At 45.5% G+C, this 16,509-nt stretch overlaps 1 protein-coding gene across 1 annotated transcript in view; it reads right to left on the reverse strand.

Moving 5' to 3' along the window:
• Positions 1-16,509, reverse strand: part of TPCN1 (two pore segment channel 1) — a 73,740-nt gene that overhangs the window by 39,936 nt on the left and 17,295 nt on the right. The window contains exons 2-4 of the mRNA XM_063144354.1: positions 13,389-13,513; positions 12,265-12,441; positions 10,699-10,812 (exon numbers count right to left, since the gene is read on the reverse strand). Coding sequence (XP_063000424.1) covers positions 10,699-10,812; positions 12,265-12,441; positions 13,389-13,513 — 416 coding nt within the window. The remainder of the gene's footprint in view (positions 1-10,698; positions 10,813-12,264; positions 12,442-13,388; positions 13,514-16,509) is intronic.

The raw sequence follows: 16,509 nt of genomic DNA on the forward strand, positions 1-16,509 counted from the left end.
ACTTTCCCCCTAGGCAAAACTATGCAAACTGAGCGAGACAATTGTCCTTTCAAGAAGAGTGGAAAGCCCTTTGCCAAGACGTGTTAACTTCAGAGAGACTAGTTCTGAGGCAGCTTCTGACGGGACGCCAGCCAGGCTGACTTTCTCTCGCCTTCCTTTAGCTCCGCACATTTCGGTCTGCGGCGTACTCTAGGATCGGCCTACCTCTCTGTGCTCTCCCCCTCAGAAGAATATTGGCTTCCCACTGACTGTGTATTGTTTGCCCTTGACAAGATAAGCTCTGGAGAGGGTTCACTCCCAGCTGAGGAAGAGCCCATGAGAGCTTTCTCTCCCACTGGTACAGACTGGCCTGTTTCTGGCACCGACTCCTCTACTTCACAGTCTGATTCTGATTGATCACCTGAAACACCTTCTTCCAACTCAGGGGGAGCAGGGCTAGATATGACACATACATACAATAATGTGATGCTTTTTGGAATTGCGCTATTCATGCACAGAAATTGGTGTTCAACACATTTTCAGCATCCCAGCATTTCTGTGTTAACTTTAGGGGGTGTGAGTGGGGAAATCAAGTTTTTCTTCTGCATGGATGAGAGACTTGAGTTGAAAGTTTATCAGCAATGCCCAGTGACTGCCTTTATTATTTTATGTATTATTTTATGTATTATGTTTCTAATATCACCCATGAGCCAAACCTCTCTGGATGGTTTAGGGAACAAAACTTAAAGCCATAAATTACAACAACATAGGAAATCATAATACAAAAATCTTAAGTTTAAAATAGAATGAAACCAAAATAAAGGGCAAAATAGAGGCCGGGATAAAAGCCAGCAGCAGTGCAAAGATCTTAAAAAAGAAAAGAAAAAAGTCTCCGAATCTTGAAGTTTTATCCCTTGAAGGAGCCCAAGGTATTTTGGACCTGTATAATATATATGGGCCTTCTCAGAGGCTAAACCAAAAGCAGAAAGAGACAAGAACACATAAATACACATTTTAGGTTAAAACGTTTAGAATAAAACAGTGGTTCATGTAAACTGCTGCATATCAGCCGGATTCGTCTTGGAGTCCTATCTTTTCCAGAAATTTCTGCATGCATTTTTAAAAATACTGTGTATTTTAAACAGCGTCTGTTTAATAAACGTTTGTCCAAATTGATACGGCTGTGCACGGACACACACACCCCAAACCACTTTGTGGCCCGATCTGCAACTTTTGGATCGGGCTGATCCGCTTCAGGCCAATCCACCATTCCCCCGCTCCGCTTCACGAAGCGAGATCCAGAGGGGCGGATCGACATTTTGCCCCCCCCCTTTCCTACTTACTTGCCTCTGCGGCGGATGGTGGAGGCAGGTAAGTGGGGAAGGGGGGACAAAATGAGAGCCATATAAGCCCCCCTCCCCCCTTACCTGGCTCCGCTTCCATCGCCACACGGACTGCGGAGGCAGGTAAGTCCCCTCCCCCCCATTTACCTGTTCCGTTGCCAGCTTCAACTGACACCGGGGGCTCAAACCAGAAGACCAGGCCGCGGCCTGGTCTTCCGGTTTGAGCCCACGGCATCAGTTGAAGCCAGCCCCCCCCCCCCCACTTACCTGCGTCCAAAGCTCCGGATCGAGGCGAACCGCTTCGCCTCGATCCGCAGCTCCCCTGACCCGATCCGCCTCTGCCGTTAGCAGAGGCGGATCGGGTCACTCTGCTCAGGATTTGCCTATCCGAGCGGAGCAGAGCACAGCCCTACAAATCGACTAATTGTTGGAAGTGTTTACACAGCTAATGTTTTTTCTCTTCCTATGTTCTGGAAATGTCCAATAGTTGTCGCCTTTCGAGAGGAAATTATCAGACACATAAATTTTGTATTGGAAAGCTCTTTAATATTTTCGGCTGTACACGTCATCTTAAACTACGTTCCAGCTTCTCGGAAAATAACACACAGTCAATGTAAATGGATTTTTCGCGCCCTTTTGACCACCAAAAGAATTATTCTACAACATTGGAAAGATAACACCAAACTCCCTATAATGCAATGGATCGAAGACTTAACAACATTAGCAACATTTGAAAGAGTGGCAGACAGGCGTCATTTGAGAATTGACTTCCACTCAGACATTTGATCTGCCTTTACAGACGTTCATGTGTAATATATGCTCCTTTCCTTTTTGTTCTTTTTCATTTAGAAATTGTCATATTTGAAACAGAGGCTTTTGGAGTATGTAGTTGTACATGTCTAATTTTTATTATTTCATTTTTTTATTTTTTTTTATTTTATGGTTTTTATTTTGGTTAAAAATTCACAATAAAAATTGATTAAAATACTGTGTAAGTAGACACAGGCATTATTGCAGTGCGATTATTGTAATGATTTTTAACTTCAATGTTTTATTCTAAATGTATATTTATGTGTTCCTGTCCGTTTTTGCTTTTGATATATAATACAGGGCCAAAACGTGTAGGGCCACTTAAGAACATCAGAAGAGCCCTGCTGGATCAGACCAAGGGTCCTTCTAGTCCAGCACTCTGTTCACACAGTGGCCAGTCAGCCATCGGCCAGGGATGAACAAACAGGACATGGTGCAACAGCACCCTCCCACCCATGTTCCCCAGCAACTGGTGCACACAGGCTTATTGACTCGAATACTGGAGATAGCACACAACCATCAGGGCTAGTAGCCACTGAGAGCCTTTGCTTCCAGGAATTTATCCAACCCCCTTTTAAAGCCATCTAGATTGGTGGCCATCACCACATCCTGTGGTACTGAGTCCCATAACTTCAAGGAATAAAACTGTTTTAAAACTGTTTAGTCCATTAATATCCTGCTTATTTTCCTCTTGCAAGGAACCCAAAGTGGATTACCTTCCTATCCCACCTTTCTCCCAAGGAACCATATCTATCTATCTATCTATCTTCTCCTCTCCATTTTACCCTCACAACAACCCTATGAGGTAGGTTAGGCTGAAAGTCAGTGACTAGCCCAAAGTCCTCCAGGAAGCTTCATGGCCGAGTGGGGGACTAGACCCCGGATCTTCCAAGTCCTAATCCAATGCTCTAACCACTACACCACACTGGCTATATATTTGCCAACATCCTGGACATTGTCTCTTCATTCCATTGGATTATTTGGATGTTCCCCAGTTCTGTCCGACTCCAAATACTGAAAAACCCGTTAAAACCATTTTTTTTAAAAAAAAAAGGACTAAAAAGCCTACTAAATAAATGAATAACAACAATAATAATAAACTCTTCACCTGGTGCTCAAAAGATCACCACCTAGGCGCCAGGTTAGACGCTCTGAGGAAGGTATGCAGGCACTCTCCACCCCCGTGGTCTACAAATTCAGCAAGCGTTGCTCCCCGGGGGTTGCAAGATGAAGAGACACAGGCTGCATACGATTTCCAACAGTCAACGCTTTAGTGCATGGCTGTTCCCAGCAGAGAGTAACGAAATTTAACAAAATATACGGAACTATGTAAGTCAGCTTAAATGGCATAATTTATGCAGGTTGTGCAGGTTTCTCCCTTTTTTGGCACAGATTTTTGAGTCCTATGCAGCGCAAAGGTATACGTCCTCCTCTACTAGTCTTTTAGGAGTAAACAGGGCATTGTTTCCACCCCGCCTCTGTCAAAGTACTGGTTGGAAGGGACCATGGAAAAACGTGCGCCTGCCTTGGCAAACTTGCTTTGGGAATAATCACAGCCGGAAACAGCAATTGTAGAAACTATCTAGAACTATCTAACAAATTAACACACTTGGGTCAATGAAGTAAACGTAAAGATGCCGCTTTCTCACACTCATGTCAAATGGATTAATTGCACACGTTGACGAAGAGGCTCATAACGGTTGAGAAACCCATGACAGCAAAATGTAACCTTCACATACATAGAATCATAGAATCATAGAATAGCAGAGTTGGAAGGGGCCTACAAGGCCATCGAGTCCAACCCCCTGCTCAATGCAGGAATCCACCCTAAAGCATCCCTGACAGATGGTGGTCCATCTGTACTATCCAAGAAGAGCCTTGCTGGATGAGACCAAGGGTCCATCTAGTCCAGCGGCTGCCCGGCTGCCCACAAGAAACCAACCAGCAGGACGTGAATGTAACAGCACCCTTCCACCCATGTTGCCCAGCAACTAGTGTACATAGGCGTACTGCCTCTGATAACCGAGACAGCATAGAGCCATCAGGGCTAGCAGCCCTTGATAGTCTTCTCCTCCAGGAATTTGCCCAACCCCCTTTCAAGCCATCCAAATTGGTGGCCATCACTACGTCTTGTGGTAGTGAGTTCCATAATTTAACTACGCGCTGTGGGAAGGACGTCCTTTTATCTGTCCTGAATCTCCCACCAATCTGCTTCATGGGATGACCCCATTGGGTTCTAGTATGATGAGAGAGGGAGAAAAATGTCCCCCTGTCCCCATTTCCCATACAATGCATGATTTTCTACACCTCTATCATGTCTCCCCTCACTTGCCTTTTTTGCACTGATGGAAAAATCAAGCAACAGCTCGTACCTGTTGATAGACCTGTGAGAGCAAAATGTAACCTCTTCATGTGCAGTGGCGGTATGCCGCTGAATATCACCTGCTGAGGCTGGGAGGCTTCACTGAAGGTAGAGAGGGCAGTTTCCTCCATGTCCTACACGTGGACTTCCCGAAAAAATCTGACAGGCAACTGTGGAAAACAGGATGCTGGGCGAGATGGTCCCTGCATCCGATCCAGCTGGTGATCTGCTCACATTTCTACCCTTCAAGAAAAGCCTTCCCAGCAATTCACTTCCAAAAATGCCTTCAGCCTACCTCGGCATCCGTTCTACTAAACCATCTACACATTTGCCTCTGCGTACTTGTGGACGGGAAACAATGGATTATCGCCCGTTACGTATGGTACTGTGCTATCCATTTTACTGACCGTTGGGGACTTTATAACAGGCATACAATGACGTTTTCTCCATTGAAGAGGTTTGGGGGGAACCATGCTTAAACAAGACAGCCTGATCTGCAGCAGCTGCCTAGAAGATAAGGTGCGTAAACAGATTTGAACCTTCGGTTTTACCTTGCCGAGATGATCACCTGATATAGAAACGGTGAGATCATCTGGATTGTTAAAATACATCCCCCAACCCAGAACGACACAGCGTTTTGAGGAATTCAGTGGTTACTGAGCGTGCACATTCCTTTTTGGACTTTGGGGGCAGAGGGAGAGTCCTTCAGTTTTCCCCCTAAAGGTTTCTAATACTTCTGCAAGCCTTAGGCCGTTTCTACACCAGCCAGAAAATGCGGGATGATCACGGCCGAGTCCCTGTGCGTCCAAATGACCCACAGGGACTCCCGGGGGCATGGGTGGGGGGAGGGAACGAGCACAGGTTTCCCCAGGGATAAATAATCCCTGGGAAAATCCAATTCTTCCCATGGTCTCGGGATCGTCCCGGGACCGCGGGAGGTGTGGTCACCCGTCCTGACTTCTTCCCTCCTCCCTGCAAGTAGCGGAAAGCAGTAGAGGGAAGGAGATGGGCCAGGAGGAATAGGGGGTGGGGGGGAGAGGGGTCGGGGCTTCCCCCCTTATTTTTCACTGGAGCACGAGTGCACTCTAGCTCCTGTCACTTTCTAAAGAACAGCCACATCCACTCGCACGACGTCCCTCCTCCCAGCCCTGACATCACGCTGGCCATGTGGACACGGGGGACAATCCCGGAAAGAGGTAAGTCTGGGATCACACACACACACCCTCACTCTACACCAGGCTAGTGTAGAAATGGCCTTGAACATGCCAAGACCTCCCTCTTCCTTCTCAGGGGCCCATTTTGGTGACAATCATGTTGGCACTCACCAGTTGAGCTTACTGTGAGAAAGAGTCATTAAATAGCAACAAGATATAAGGATGTCACTGTAGACAGCGTTCAGACAAAGGACCAAACCACGGTTTGGTGTTACATGAACAATCCTTGAAGAACTTCAGACTTATCCACTGCCCTCCCACCAATGCCGCCATGCAATGCAGCTACGGAGTGAAACGCAATCAAAGACTTCTGATCCTTGTTTACAGCAAACCATAATTTAACTCTCTCTCTCTCTCCGAGTTTAAGACAGCTATAAAGACTAGCCTCTTCTGGCAGGCCTACCCAGATGAATTTTACACCAAGAATTTTAAGATGTCTTGATTGTTAGCTTGATAATTTATTTATTATTTTATTTATATCCCACCTTTTTTCCTCCAAGGAACCCAAGGCGGCGTACATAATCCTCCTCCTCTCCATTTTATCCTCACAACAACAACCCTGTGAGGTAGGTTGGGCTGTGACTAGCCCAAAGTCACCCAGTGGGTTTTCATGGCTGAGTGGGGACTAGAACCCGGATCTCCTGACTCCCAGTCCAACACTTTTAGCCACATATTGTATTGTTGTAATAATGTTGTTCCCCGCCTCAATCCAAAGGGAGAGGTGGGTAAGAAATATTACTATTATTATTATTATTATTATTATTATTATTATTATTATTATTATTATTTGCCAGTCCAAACTTGGATGAAATCCCAATTGTGTCTGAATGGGTCTGTTTATCATTAACAGGAAATGATAAAACAATGACGCCAGGGAGAAAAGAATACAAGGTGGCATCTTCGGGCCTTACTAGACCTGGCCGGATAAGCCGGCATGGAGGCGGAGCGCCGGCGCACTAAGTTTAGCGCGCGCCGCCCCGCCTCCTAGACGGCCAACGCGCAGGGACAACGGAAGCCCTGCAGCGTCGGCCATTTTTTTTTTGTTGTTAAAGGGGCCATGTGCGCCCCGAAGACTCCGGACAAGGTACGTGTTTTTTTTTACTTAAGCCCCCCCATCCGCCCTCCCGTGTGTCGCCCTCCGCCCCCTCGCCCTCCCGTGTGTCGCCATCCCGTGTGTCGCCCTCCGCCCCCCTCTCCTGCCGGTCCGGCCTTCCCCCCCACACCTCCCCGGCCCGATGGGCAAAGTGCTCGTAACACTGTGCCCAGTCCGTGGCTTTTCCCAGCTACTCGCGAGCGAGTAGCCGCAAAAAGCCACGGACCTTCCTAGACGTTCCGCAGCCCGGGCCTCAGGCCGGGGCTGCGGAAAAGGCGCACCATAAGCGACTTCGCTTATGGCGCGCTAAGGCAGGCTTCAGTGCACCTTGACCCCGGATTCCCCTGTGCGTCATCTGGATGCACAGCAGGGAAACCGGGTCTCAAAGCGTGCTAAGGCCTCGTCTAGCAAGGCCCTTCTTGAAAATAAACTGCAAAAAGTAAGGTTTCAGTGGTTTGGGGGAGTAGAAAGGCACAACAGCAAAAGGGGATCAGAGATAAGGCTACACCGGAGACTGATAACTAATCACAAGCAGCCTTCTGTTCTAAGGAGTAACCCACAAACATGGGTAGGATTAGAAAGAATGGCAGGTGCAAACAGCGAATTCCGATAAGCCAAGTTTGAAGCCAAGAATACAACGGAAGATGGAAAAAGGCAAAAAGCATCTCTCACCAATGCTGCAACTCCAGAAACTACACAACACATAGTAGTACAGGGCACCGCCCTTAGTGCACCCACTGAACTCAACAGAATTGGGTTCAGAGTAAAGAAAGAATGCTTAAGATTGCTGCTTCTTCATGTTTGAACCTCTGTTGGAGGAGCCCTTCTCTGCATCCCACCAACGCAATACATACGCTATGTTGGGACAAAGGACAGGGCTTTCTCTGTGGTGGCCCCCCGACTGTGGAATGCCCTCCCCTTGGAGGCCCGACTGGCACCAACACTGATTTCATTTCGACGCCAAGTAAAAACATGGCTTTTTAACAAAGCCTTTAATGGTTAAATTCACTAAGACGGCACATTGTTTTAACTTGTTTTAACTGTATTTCTGGGCTCAAAGATTACTGCAGACGCTGACTGCAGCCAGGAAATCAGAAGACGTTTACTTCTTGGGAGGAGAGCAATGACAAATCTTGATAAAATAGTTAAGAGCAGAGACACCACACTGACAACAAAGGTCCGCATAGTTAAAGCAATGGTATTCCCCGTAGTAACCTATGGCTGCGAGAGCTGGACCATAAGGAAAGCTGAGCGAAGGAAGATAGATGCTTTTGAACTGTGGTGTTGGAGGAAAATTCTGAGAGTGCCTTGGACTGCAAGAAGATCCAACCAGTCCATACTCCAGGAAATAAAGCCAGACTGCTCACTTGAGGGAATGGTATTAAAGGCAAAACTGAAGTACTTTGGCCACATAATGAGAAGACAGGATACCCTGGAGAAGAGGCTGATGCTAGGGAAAGTGGAAGGCAAAAGGAAGAGGGGCCGACCAAGGGCAAGATGGATGGATGATATTCTGGAGGTGACAGACTTGACCTTGGGGGAGCTAGGGGTGGCGACAATCGACAGAAAGCTCTGGCGTGGGCTGGTCCATGAAGTCACGAAGAGTCGGAAACGACTGAACGAATAAACAACAAAAACTGCTTTTTAATTATATATTGTTTTAACTTCGTTCACGGTTTAATTTGTTTTTAACTGAGCATATTTATTGTTTTATACTGTATGCTTTTATCTGTACACCGCTCTGAGATCTTAATGATATAGGGCGGGATATAAATGTTTTAAATAAATAAATAATAAAGACCTTCTTAAACAACTGTATACAGCAGCAAAGTTGTGTATAGTGTGTAATTGGAGGTCTCCAAAGCAACCAACAAAAGAGGCTGATAAAGATTTGGGAGACTATATAAACTGACTGGTCAAGTGCAGCAAGCAAGGAATCCTCGCTTTAAGAATGATACCGTGGCACTGTGGTTTCCGTTTATTTCCTGTATTGGAGCTCTTCCAACCAAATACGGTTGCTATATTTCCCCCCTGACTAATAACACATCTACACACAAAACAACATACACTCACACATGGTCCTTTTATACGTTGCATAAACTGTATTTTTGCTGGGGCTGTTCACACAACCCGCTAACCCACACTCCGGGTTATTGTCTTAACCCAGCCACTTTGAGAAGCCGTGGTCTGTCGTTGGGTTGTTCAGGGTGGTTAACGAGCCGTGCTGCATGGTTAACGAGCCACCCTGGCTGCGTTCAGACAACACGATAACCCGCCCTGCAGAAAACGTGCTGCGTTCAGACAACACGGCAAGCCATGGTTCAACAAACAACCCATGGTTCAAAATAACCTGCACTCAACCACTGAGTGTGGGTTAGCATGTTGTGTGAACAGCCTCACTGTTTCATGAAGTACCGAACTCCTACTTAGGCCGTTTTACTGTAGATGTTGCATAAATATATTGGTTATAATTATAATTACTAAATTCTTTTGTTTCCTTCATCATCTTAATTTATTAGTATGTACTTTTTTTTGTTAAAACAAAAGGCAAAAAGGAGAAGAGCGTCTCCTTGTTCAAATCAATGGACCCTCATTGTGACAAAGAAAACTAAAGATAAGAATACGATTGATATAGACTTTTGTATGAGTACATTTGCTGTTGTTAATATTGAGAAATATTTTGAATCAGAATCATTTGCAAGTTTCATGTTAACTATTATTAATGATTCATGCTCACTATTATTAATTTGTTTACATCCTTTATTCTTCTACAGGAACTGATTTTTTTCTGATACGTTGGTCCTTGGCTCTTTGAGAACTTGTACTTCTAGCTGTTACAGATATTTGTTGGTTGTGCATATATCTATTTTTTTAAAAATACATTATTATTATTTATTCAATTCATATCCCACCTCTACACAAAATACCCTAGGTGACATACAAAGTTAAAAACTATTTAAACAAGATTAAACAGTCAATAAAAGGATACAGCATAAAAACGATATGTAACAGCCAGCAACAAGATTCTAAAACAGGAAGGCCTGTCGGAGTCTCTGTCCACCACTCTGCCGCTAAGATCATCTTCTTGGCTCGCCGCTCTGACCATGTCACTCCACTTTTGAAATCTCTTCATTGGCTTCCAATTCACTCCAGAATCCAATATAAACTTCTCCTGTTGACCTTCAAAGCTTTTAACGGCCTAGCTCCTGCCTATCTCTCCTCTCTCATCTCACACTATTGCCCCGCTCGTGCTCTTCGCTCCTCTGATGCCATGCTTCTCGCCTGCCCAAGGACCTCTACTTCCCTTACTCGGCTTCGTCCTTTTTCTTCTGCTGCCCCTTACGCCTGGAACGCTCTTCCAGAACACTTGAGAACTACAAACTCAATCACAGCTTTTAAAACTCAGCTAAAAACTTTTCTGTTCCCTATAGCTTTTAAATATTGAGTTTGTTCTGACTCTATACTGTTTAGCTTCACCCTACCCAGTGCCTGTTTACACTTCCCTGTGCCTGTTTGCATTCTCTTTCCCTCCTTATTGTTTTCTACAACTTTATTAGATTGTAAGCCTATGCGGCAGGGTCTTGCTATTTACTGTGTAATCTGTACAGCACCATGTACATTGATGGTGCTATATAAATAAATAATAATAATAATAATAATAATAATAATAATAATAATAATAATAATATTCTCCATTTGAGTTTTACTTCGTCACATTGAGAGTCCATCGATTCGTCGGGTGCTGCTTCTTTTCATTGGCTTGATTTTGTTAACTCTATTTCTAAATAAAATAAAATGTCATTTAAGAAAGAACGGAAAAAGGAACGCCATGACAGTCTGATTCTTTCGCTGCTACAACAGCAGATCAAGCAAGCAAGAGTGTTACCAGCAGTTCACCTTGACCATGGTCCTTTTATGGCGAATGTAGGTCTGGAAGCCCAACCATCTCATTTTCATAGAGAGCTCAAATACCACGACCGTCAGGGCAAGCAGCTCCAGCGTCGCGTGGATCTGTACATAAGAACATAAGAAGAGCCCTGCTGGATCAGACCAAGGGTCCATCTAGTCCAGCACTCTGTTCACACAGTGGCCAACCAGCCATCGGCCAGGGATGAACAAGCAGGACATGGTGCAACAGCACCCTCCCACCCAGGTTCCCCAGCAACTGGTGCACACAGGCATACTGCCTCGAATACTGGAGATAGCACACAACCATCAGGGCTAGTAGCCCTTGATAGCCTTCTCCTCCAGGAATGGATCCAACCCCCTTTTAAAGCCATCCAGATGGGTGGCCATCACTACGTCTTGTGGTAGTGAGTTCCATAATTTAACTATACGCTGTGTGAAGAAGTCCTTCCTTTATTGATCCTGGGTCTCCCACCAATCGGTTTCATGGGATGACCCATGTAATCGGACACACATGCCGCAGGATTATCAGTTCAACACCAGCTTTTCTCCCTGCCACCAATTCAGTTCATAAAAATGTTGTGCTTAAATAAGAATCCAGGACTCCGTTGAGGCCTGCTCTTTGCTCCCTCACGCACCAGCACTGGAAAACATGTATAATGTAGTACACAACATTTGTCGTATACTACAACATAGGATACTACATAGTACACTACAGTCAGCATCTAAGGCCCTTCTCAAAGTCCCTCCTCCGAGGGAGGCTCAGAAGGCGGCAACAAGGGAGAGGGCCTTCTCTGTGATGGCCCCCCACAATTTTGGAATGATCTCCCTGACGATTGTTATTTTTTTGGCACCAGGTCTCTTTCCTCAGGCACTTGGCAGCATATGATGAGAAAGAATGCGGTTCACTGAGACATCAAAAACATGTTATGAATACTAGTCAATTACGACTGTCTCCATTACTGGTCCTGTTCAGACAACACGCTAAACCATGCTGCTTAACCACAAAATGGTTAATGGAATGCATTTTGTGTTTAAGCAGCATGGTTCCGCGTGGTGTCTGAACAGGGCCAATGTCTATTAGCTTGCAATTTACCCTTTATGACTCAATTGTAGCTTCACCCAGTGAATAATACTGCTTCATAAGTCATAGAATCATAGAATAGTAGAGCTGGAAGGGGCCTATAAGGCCATCATGTCCAACCCCCTGCTGAATGCAGGAATCCACCTTAAAGCAGCCCTGACAGATGGTTGTCCAGCTGCCTCTTGAAGATCAGTCAAACTTTTGCTGGTAATTTGGCCATCTTGGTCAGACCCACGGCAAATAGTGCTTTATACATGGGACTCTTGTAGAGTCCATAATGGCAAGATCTTTAAGTTCTCCCAACCCACAAGGGCACCGTGTCACACGAAGATCACTCCGGCGTCCATGGTTTGAAGATTGGGAGAGCAACTGTATTGATCCGGTATCTCCTCATGTAGACCTATTTCGATGTTCTGCCCCACCCGCTAGGGCCCTCCTCCATCCTCCATCCACCATGACCCCAAGGTACATACATAGATGCCCAGGCGGAGCATGGGTACCGCAGGTGCCTCACAGAGGGAGAGCAGTAGAAGCAACAGGGCTGTGGTCAACTCCATCAGGTAGAAGAGATGGTTGTGTACAAAGAGGTAAGCAGCCAGCGCTTTGGCGTCCTTGGGGTGCGTGAAGAATTTATCATTGTTTTCTCCTTCCTATTTTGGGATTTTAGAACACACACAATACAAAACCAAACATATAGCTATGCTGTAGACAGGTGATCTAATAAAGTACACATGAAATTACGAGCGGTTCCATTACTCCTCCTGTTGAAAAGTAATGAGAGAGTTTACCTTAGGCAGGAGAAAATGAGCCGTTTCCAACGCATCAATAATAATAAAAAAAGAGGCAGGACCAAAATTGGGGCCTGAAGGATCCTTCCACCAAAAGGGATCAAGCAAAAAGTTATTTGCATAGTCCTGCCTCCAGAGCAAAGTGGGAGGAGCAACGCACTCCTGAGTAATTTCCACCATTGGATCCACAGCCAAATTTCTATAAACAACCTCTTAAAATAAGCATCGTTTGAAATTTTGAAGTGGTGAATATCTTCTTTAGCTTATGCAATTATATACTGACTTTGTTTACCCAACATGCTAACTCACACCCGGTGGTTGAGTATGGGCTGTTGTTGAACAGTGGGTTAAGTGTGCTGTCTGAACCCAGGACGTTTTCCGCAGTGTGGCTTATTTTTCTTGAACGAGCCACCTTGAGAAACCATGGTTTGCTGTTGGGTTGTTCAGGGTGATTAACAAGCCACCTTGTGTCCCGGGTTGGGACAACCCGCTAACCCCTCCGTTCAACAAACTAGCCACGGTTCACCAACTCACACTCAACCACTGAGTGTGGGTTAGTGTGTTGTGTGAACAGCCTCATTATTAACATCTCCTAGTTACAAATGAAGCACGACTGAAAAGTTTTCCTTGCAGGAACAAACGGCAGAAGCAGCTAAAGGAAAACAGCAGATTTGCTTAGGACGGCTAGAAGTGAGCACGCATGCCTGGGACTTAACGTGATTTCGTTCCCCAGGTTTTCCCCTATTGTTTTACATCCCCCCTTCTTTTCTCTTCCAGGATTCTTCTATAATGGCAATACAAAGGCCCACCTGGAGGTAGATTGCTGCCTCTTGATAGTTCATTTCCCAATTGTGTCTTCCACAGCTCCGTCGCGGATAGCAGTCCCCCGCAGCCGGGCTGGGCATGTCGGTGACCACTTCATAGCTGCCTCCATCTGCGTTGAAAGGAAAGAGTGAGAGAAAAGTCCCCATTTATTATCATCCCCTTCTACACAAATTAAGCCTTAGGTTGCTTCCAGACGAGAGGCTTTTGCCGGGCATTCGGCCTGCCTTGTTCACGGAATCCTATCAAGGGTCCAGACGTCATCGTCTTCAACTTGTAACCATCCCGTTGCTTCCTCCGCCTTTTTTTGTTTCCACAACAAAAATCCATGAAGAAAAGATGGAAGAGCTCCGGAACGTCCTTTGACTGTCAAAGCACCCAAGGTAGGAATGAGGAAGGACCCAGAAATGAGGAGGAATCCAGAAACGACACAAAGAAATAAATTCAGCTATTTCAGTTGCATTTTGTCCTGATCTCCAGAGAAATATTATCACTTCTTTGGTGTTAAAGCCAAGGCAGGTTTTTCTGGTTTAATGTACAATTTGGGACCAGAAATTAGCAAACACACAAATGTGTTGGCTTTCAGCTTATTTTACGACTGTGAAGTAAGATTTGGGAAATATGCCGGCAGAGCCTGCAGAAGTCTCAAAAACTCAAAAAAGCTACAATGAGGACTTATACAGATTATGTCTACAGCCAAGCTATGTACATCCCACTAGGAATTTGAAGTCAATTACATTAAATGTATTTCTCTGCGTGCTAGATTTGTGGCCAGCTGCCAGGAGCACTTCAAGACCACATGCCAGTTTGGGAACAGCAGCAAAGAGGGTGCTTCCATTTGTCTGGCTCCTGGCATTTCAGAACCATTTGCTAAACTTTATAGAAATCAAATTGAATACAATAGGGCCCAAAATTAAGAAAGAGTGACTACTACTGGTAGTAGTGTTGTTGTAGTAGTTACTGTTACCGTTACTATTCATTGTAAACAGCAGACACGTTAAATGCACTCATATATTTAACATGATGTGTGGTTGGGCCTGAAAATACCTCGCACTGAAAAAACAGGCAACTCGGACGAAAGAGACAAAAACAGAGGCAGTAATCCCATATATACCAGTTGCTGGGGAATATGGGTGAGAGGGTGCTATTGCACCCATGTCCTGCTTTGTTGGTCCCTACTCAACAGCTGGTTGGCCACGGTGTGAACAGAGTGCTGGACTAGTGAGGTACTGGTTCCTCTCTATTCGGCCCTAGTTAGGCCTCATCTAGAGTATTGCGTCCAGTTCTGGGCTCCACAATTCAAGAAGGACGCAGACAAGCTGGAGCGTGTTCAGAGGAGGGCAACCAGGATGATCAGGGGTTTGGAAACAAAGCCCTATGAAGAGAGACTGAAAGAACTGGGCATGTTTAGCCTGGAGAAGAGAAGATTGAGGGGAGACATGATAGCGCTCTTCAAATACCTAAAAGGTTGTCACACAGAGGAGGACCAGGATCTCTTATCGATCCTCCCAGAGTGCAGGACACGGAATAACGGGCTCAAGTTAAAGGAAGCTAGGGTGACCATATGAAAAGGAGGACAAGGCTCCTGTATCTTTAACAGTTGTATTGAAAAGGGAAGTTCAGCAGGTGTCATTTGTATATATGGAGAACCTGGTGAAATTTCCTCTTCATTACACCAGTTAAAGCTGCAGGTGCTATACTAGAGTGACCAGAAGGCAGGGTACCTGCAGCTTTAACTGGTGTGATGAAGAGGAAATTTCACCAGGTTCCCCATATATACAAATGACACCAGCAGAAATTCCCTTTTCTATGCAACTGTTAAAGATACAGGAGCCCTGTCCTCCTTTTCATATGGTCACCCTAAGGAAGCCAGATTCCAGCTGGACATCAGGAAAAACTTCCTGACTGTTAGAGCAGTACAACAATGGAATCAGTTACTTAGGGAGGTTGTGGGCTCTCCCACACTAGAGGCCTTCAAGAGGCAGCTGGACAACCATCTGTCAGGGATGCTTTAGGGTGGATTCCTGCATTGAGCAGGGGGTTGGACTCGATGGCCTTGTAGGCCCCTTCCAACTCTGCTATTCTATGATTCTATGACTAGATGGACCCTTGGTCTGATCCAGCAGGGCTCTTCTGATATTCTTAATGTACTGACTTTATCTCATACTGGATAAGAGTATTGCGTCCAGTTCTGGGCTCCACAATTCAAGAAGGACGCAGACAAGCTGGAGCATGTTCAGAAGAGGGCAACCAGGAGGATCAGGGGTCTGGAAACAAAGCCCTATGAAGAGAGACTGAAAGAACTGGGCATGTTTAGCCTGGAGAAGAGAAGATTGAGGGGAGACATGATAGCACTCTTCAAATACCTAAAAGGTTGTCACACAGAGGAGGACCAGGATCTCTTATCGATCCTCCCAGAGTGCAGGACACGGAATAACGGGCTCAAGTTAAAGGAAGCTAGGGTGACCATATGAAAAGGAGGACAAGGCTCCTGTATCTTTAACAGTTGTATTGAAAAGGGAAGTTCAGCAGGTGTCATTTGTATATATGGAGAACCTGGTGAAATTTCCTCTTCATTACACCAGTTAAAGCTGCAGGTGCTATACTAGAGTGACCAGAAGGCAGGGTACCTGCAGCTTTAACTGGTGTGATGAAGAGGAAATTTCACCAGGTTCCCCATATATACAAATGACACCAGCAGAAATTCCCTTTTCTATGCAACTGTTAAAGATACAGGAGCCCTGTCCTCCTTTTCATATGGTCACCCTAAGGAAGCCAGATTCCAGCTGGACATCAGGAAAAACTTCCTGACTGTTAGAGCAGTACAACAATGGAATCAGTTACTTAGGGAGGTTGTGGGCTCTTCCACACTAGAGGCCTTCAAGAGGCAGCTGGACAACCATCTGTCAGGGATGCTTTAGGGTGGATTCCTGCATTGAGCAGGGGGTTGGACTCGATGGCCTTGTAGGCCCCTTCCAACTCTGCTATTCTATGATTCTATGACTAGATGGACCCTTGGTCTGATCCAGCAGGGCTCTTCTGATATTCTTAATGTACTGACTTTATCTCATACTGGATAAGAGTATTGCGTCCAGTTCTGGGCTCCAC

This window comes from Elgaria multicarinata, chromosome 18, assembly GCF_023053635.1.
Source record: "Elgaria multicarinata webbii isolate HBS135686 ecotype San Diego chromosome 18, rElgMul1.1.pri, whole genome shotgun sequence".
Taxonomy (NCBI): domain Eukaryota; kingdom Metazoa; phylum Chordata; class Lepidosauria; order Squamata; family Anguidae; genus Elgaria; species Elgaria multicarinata.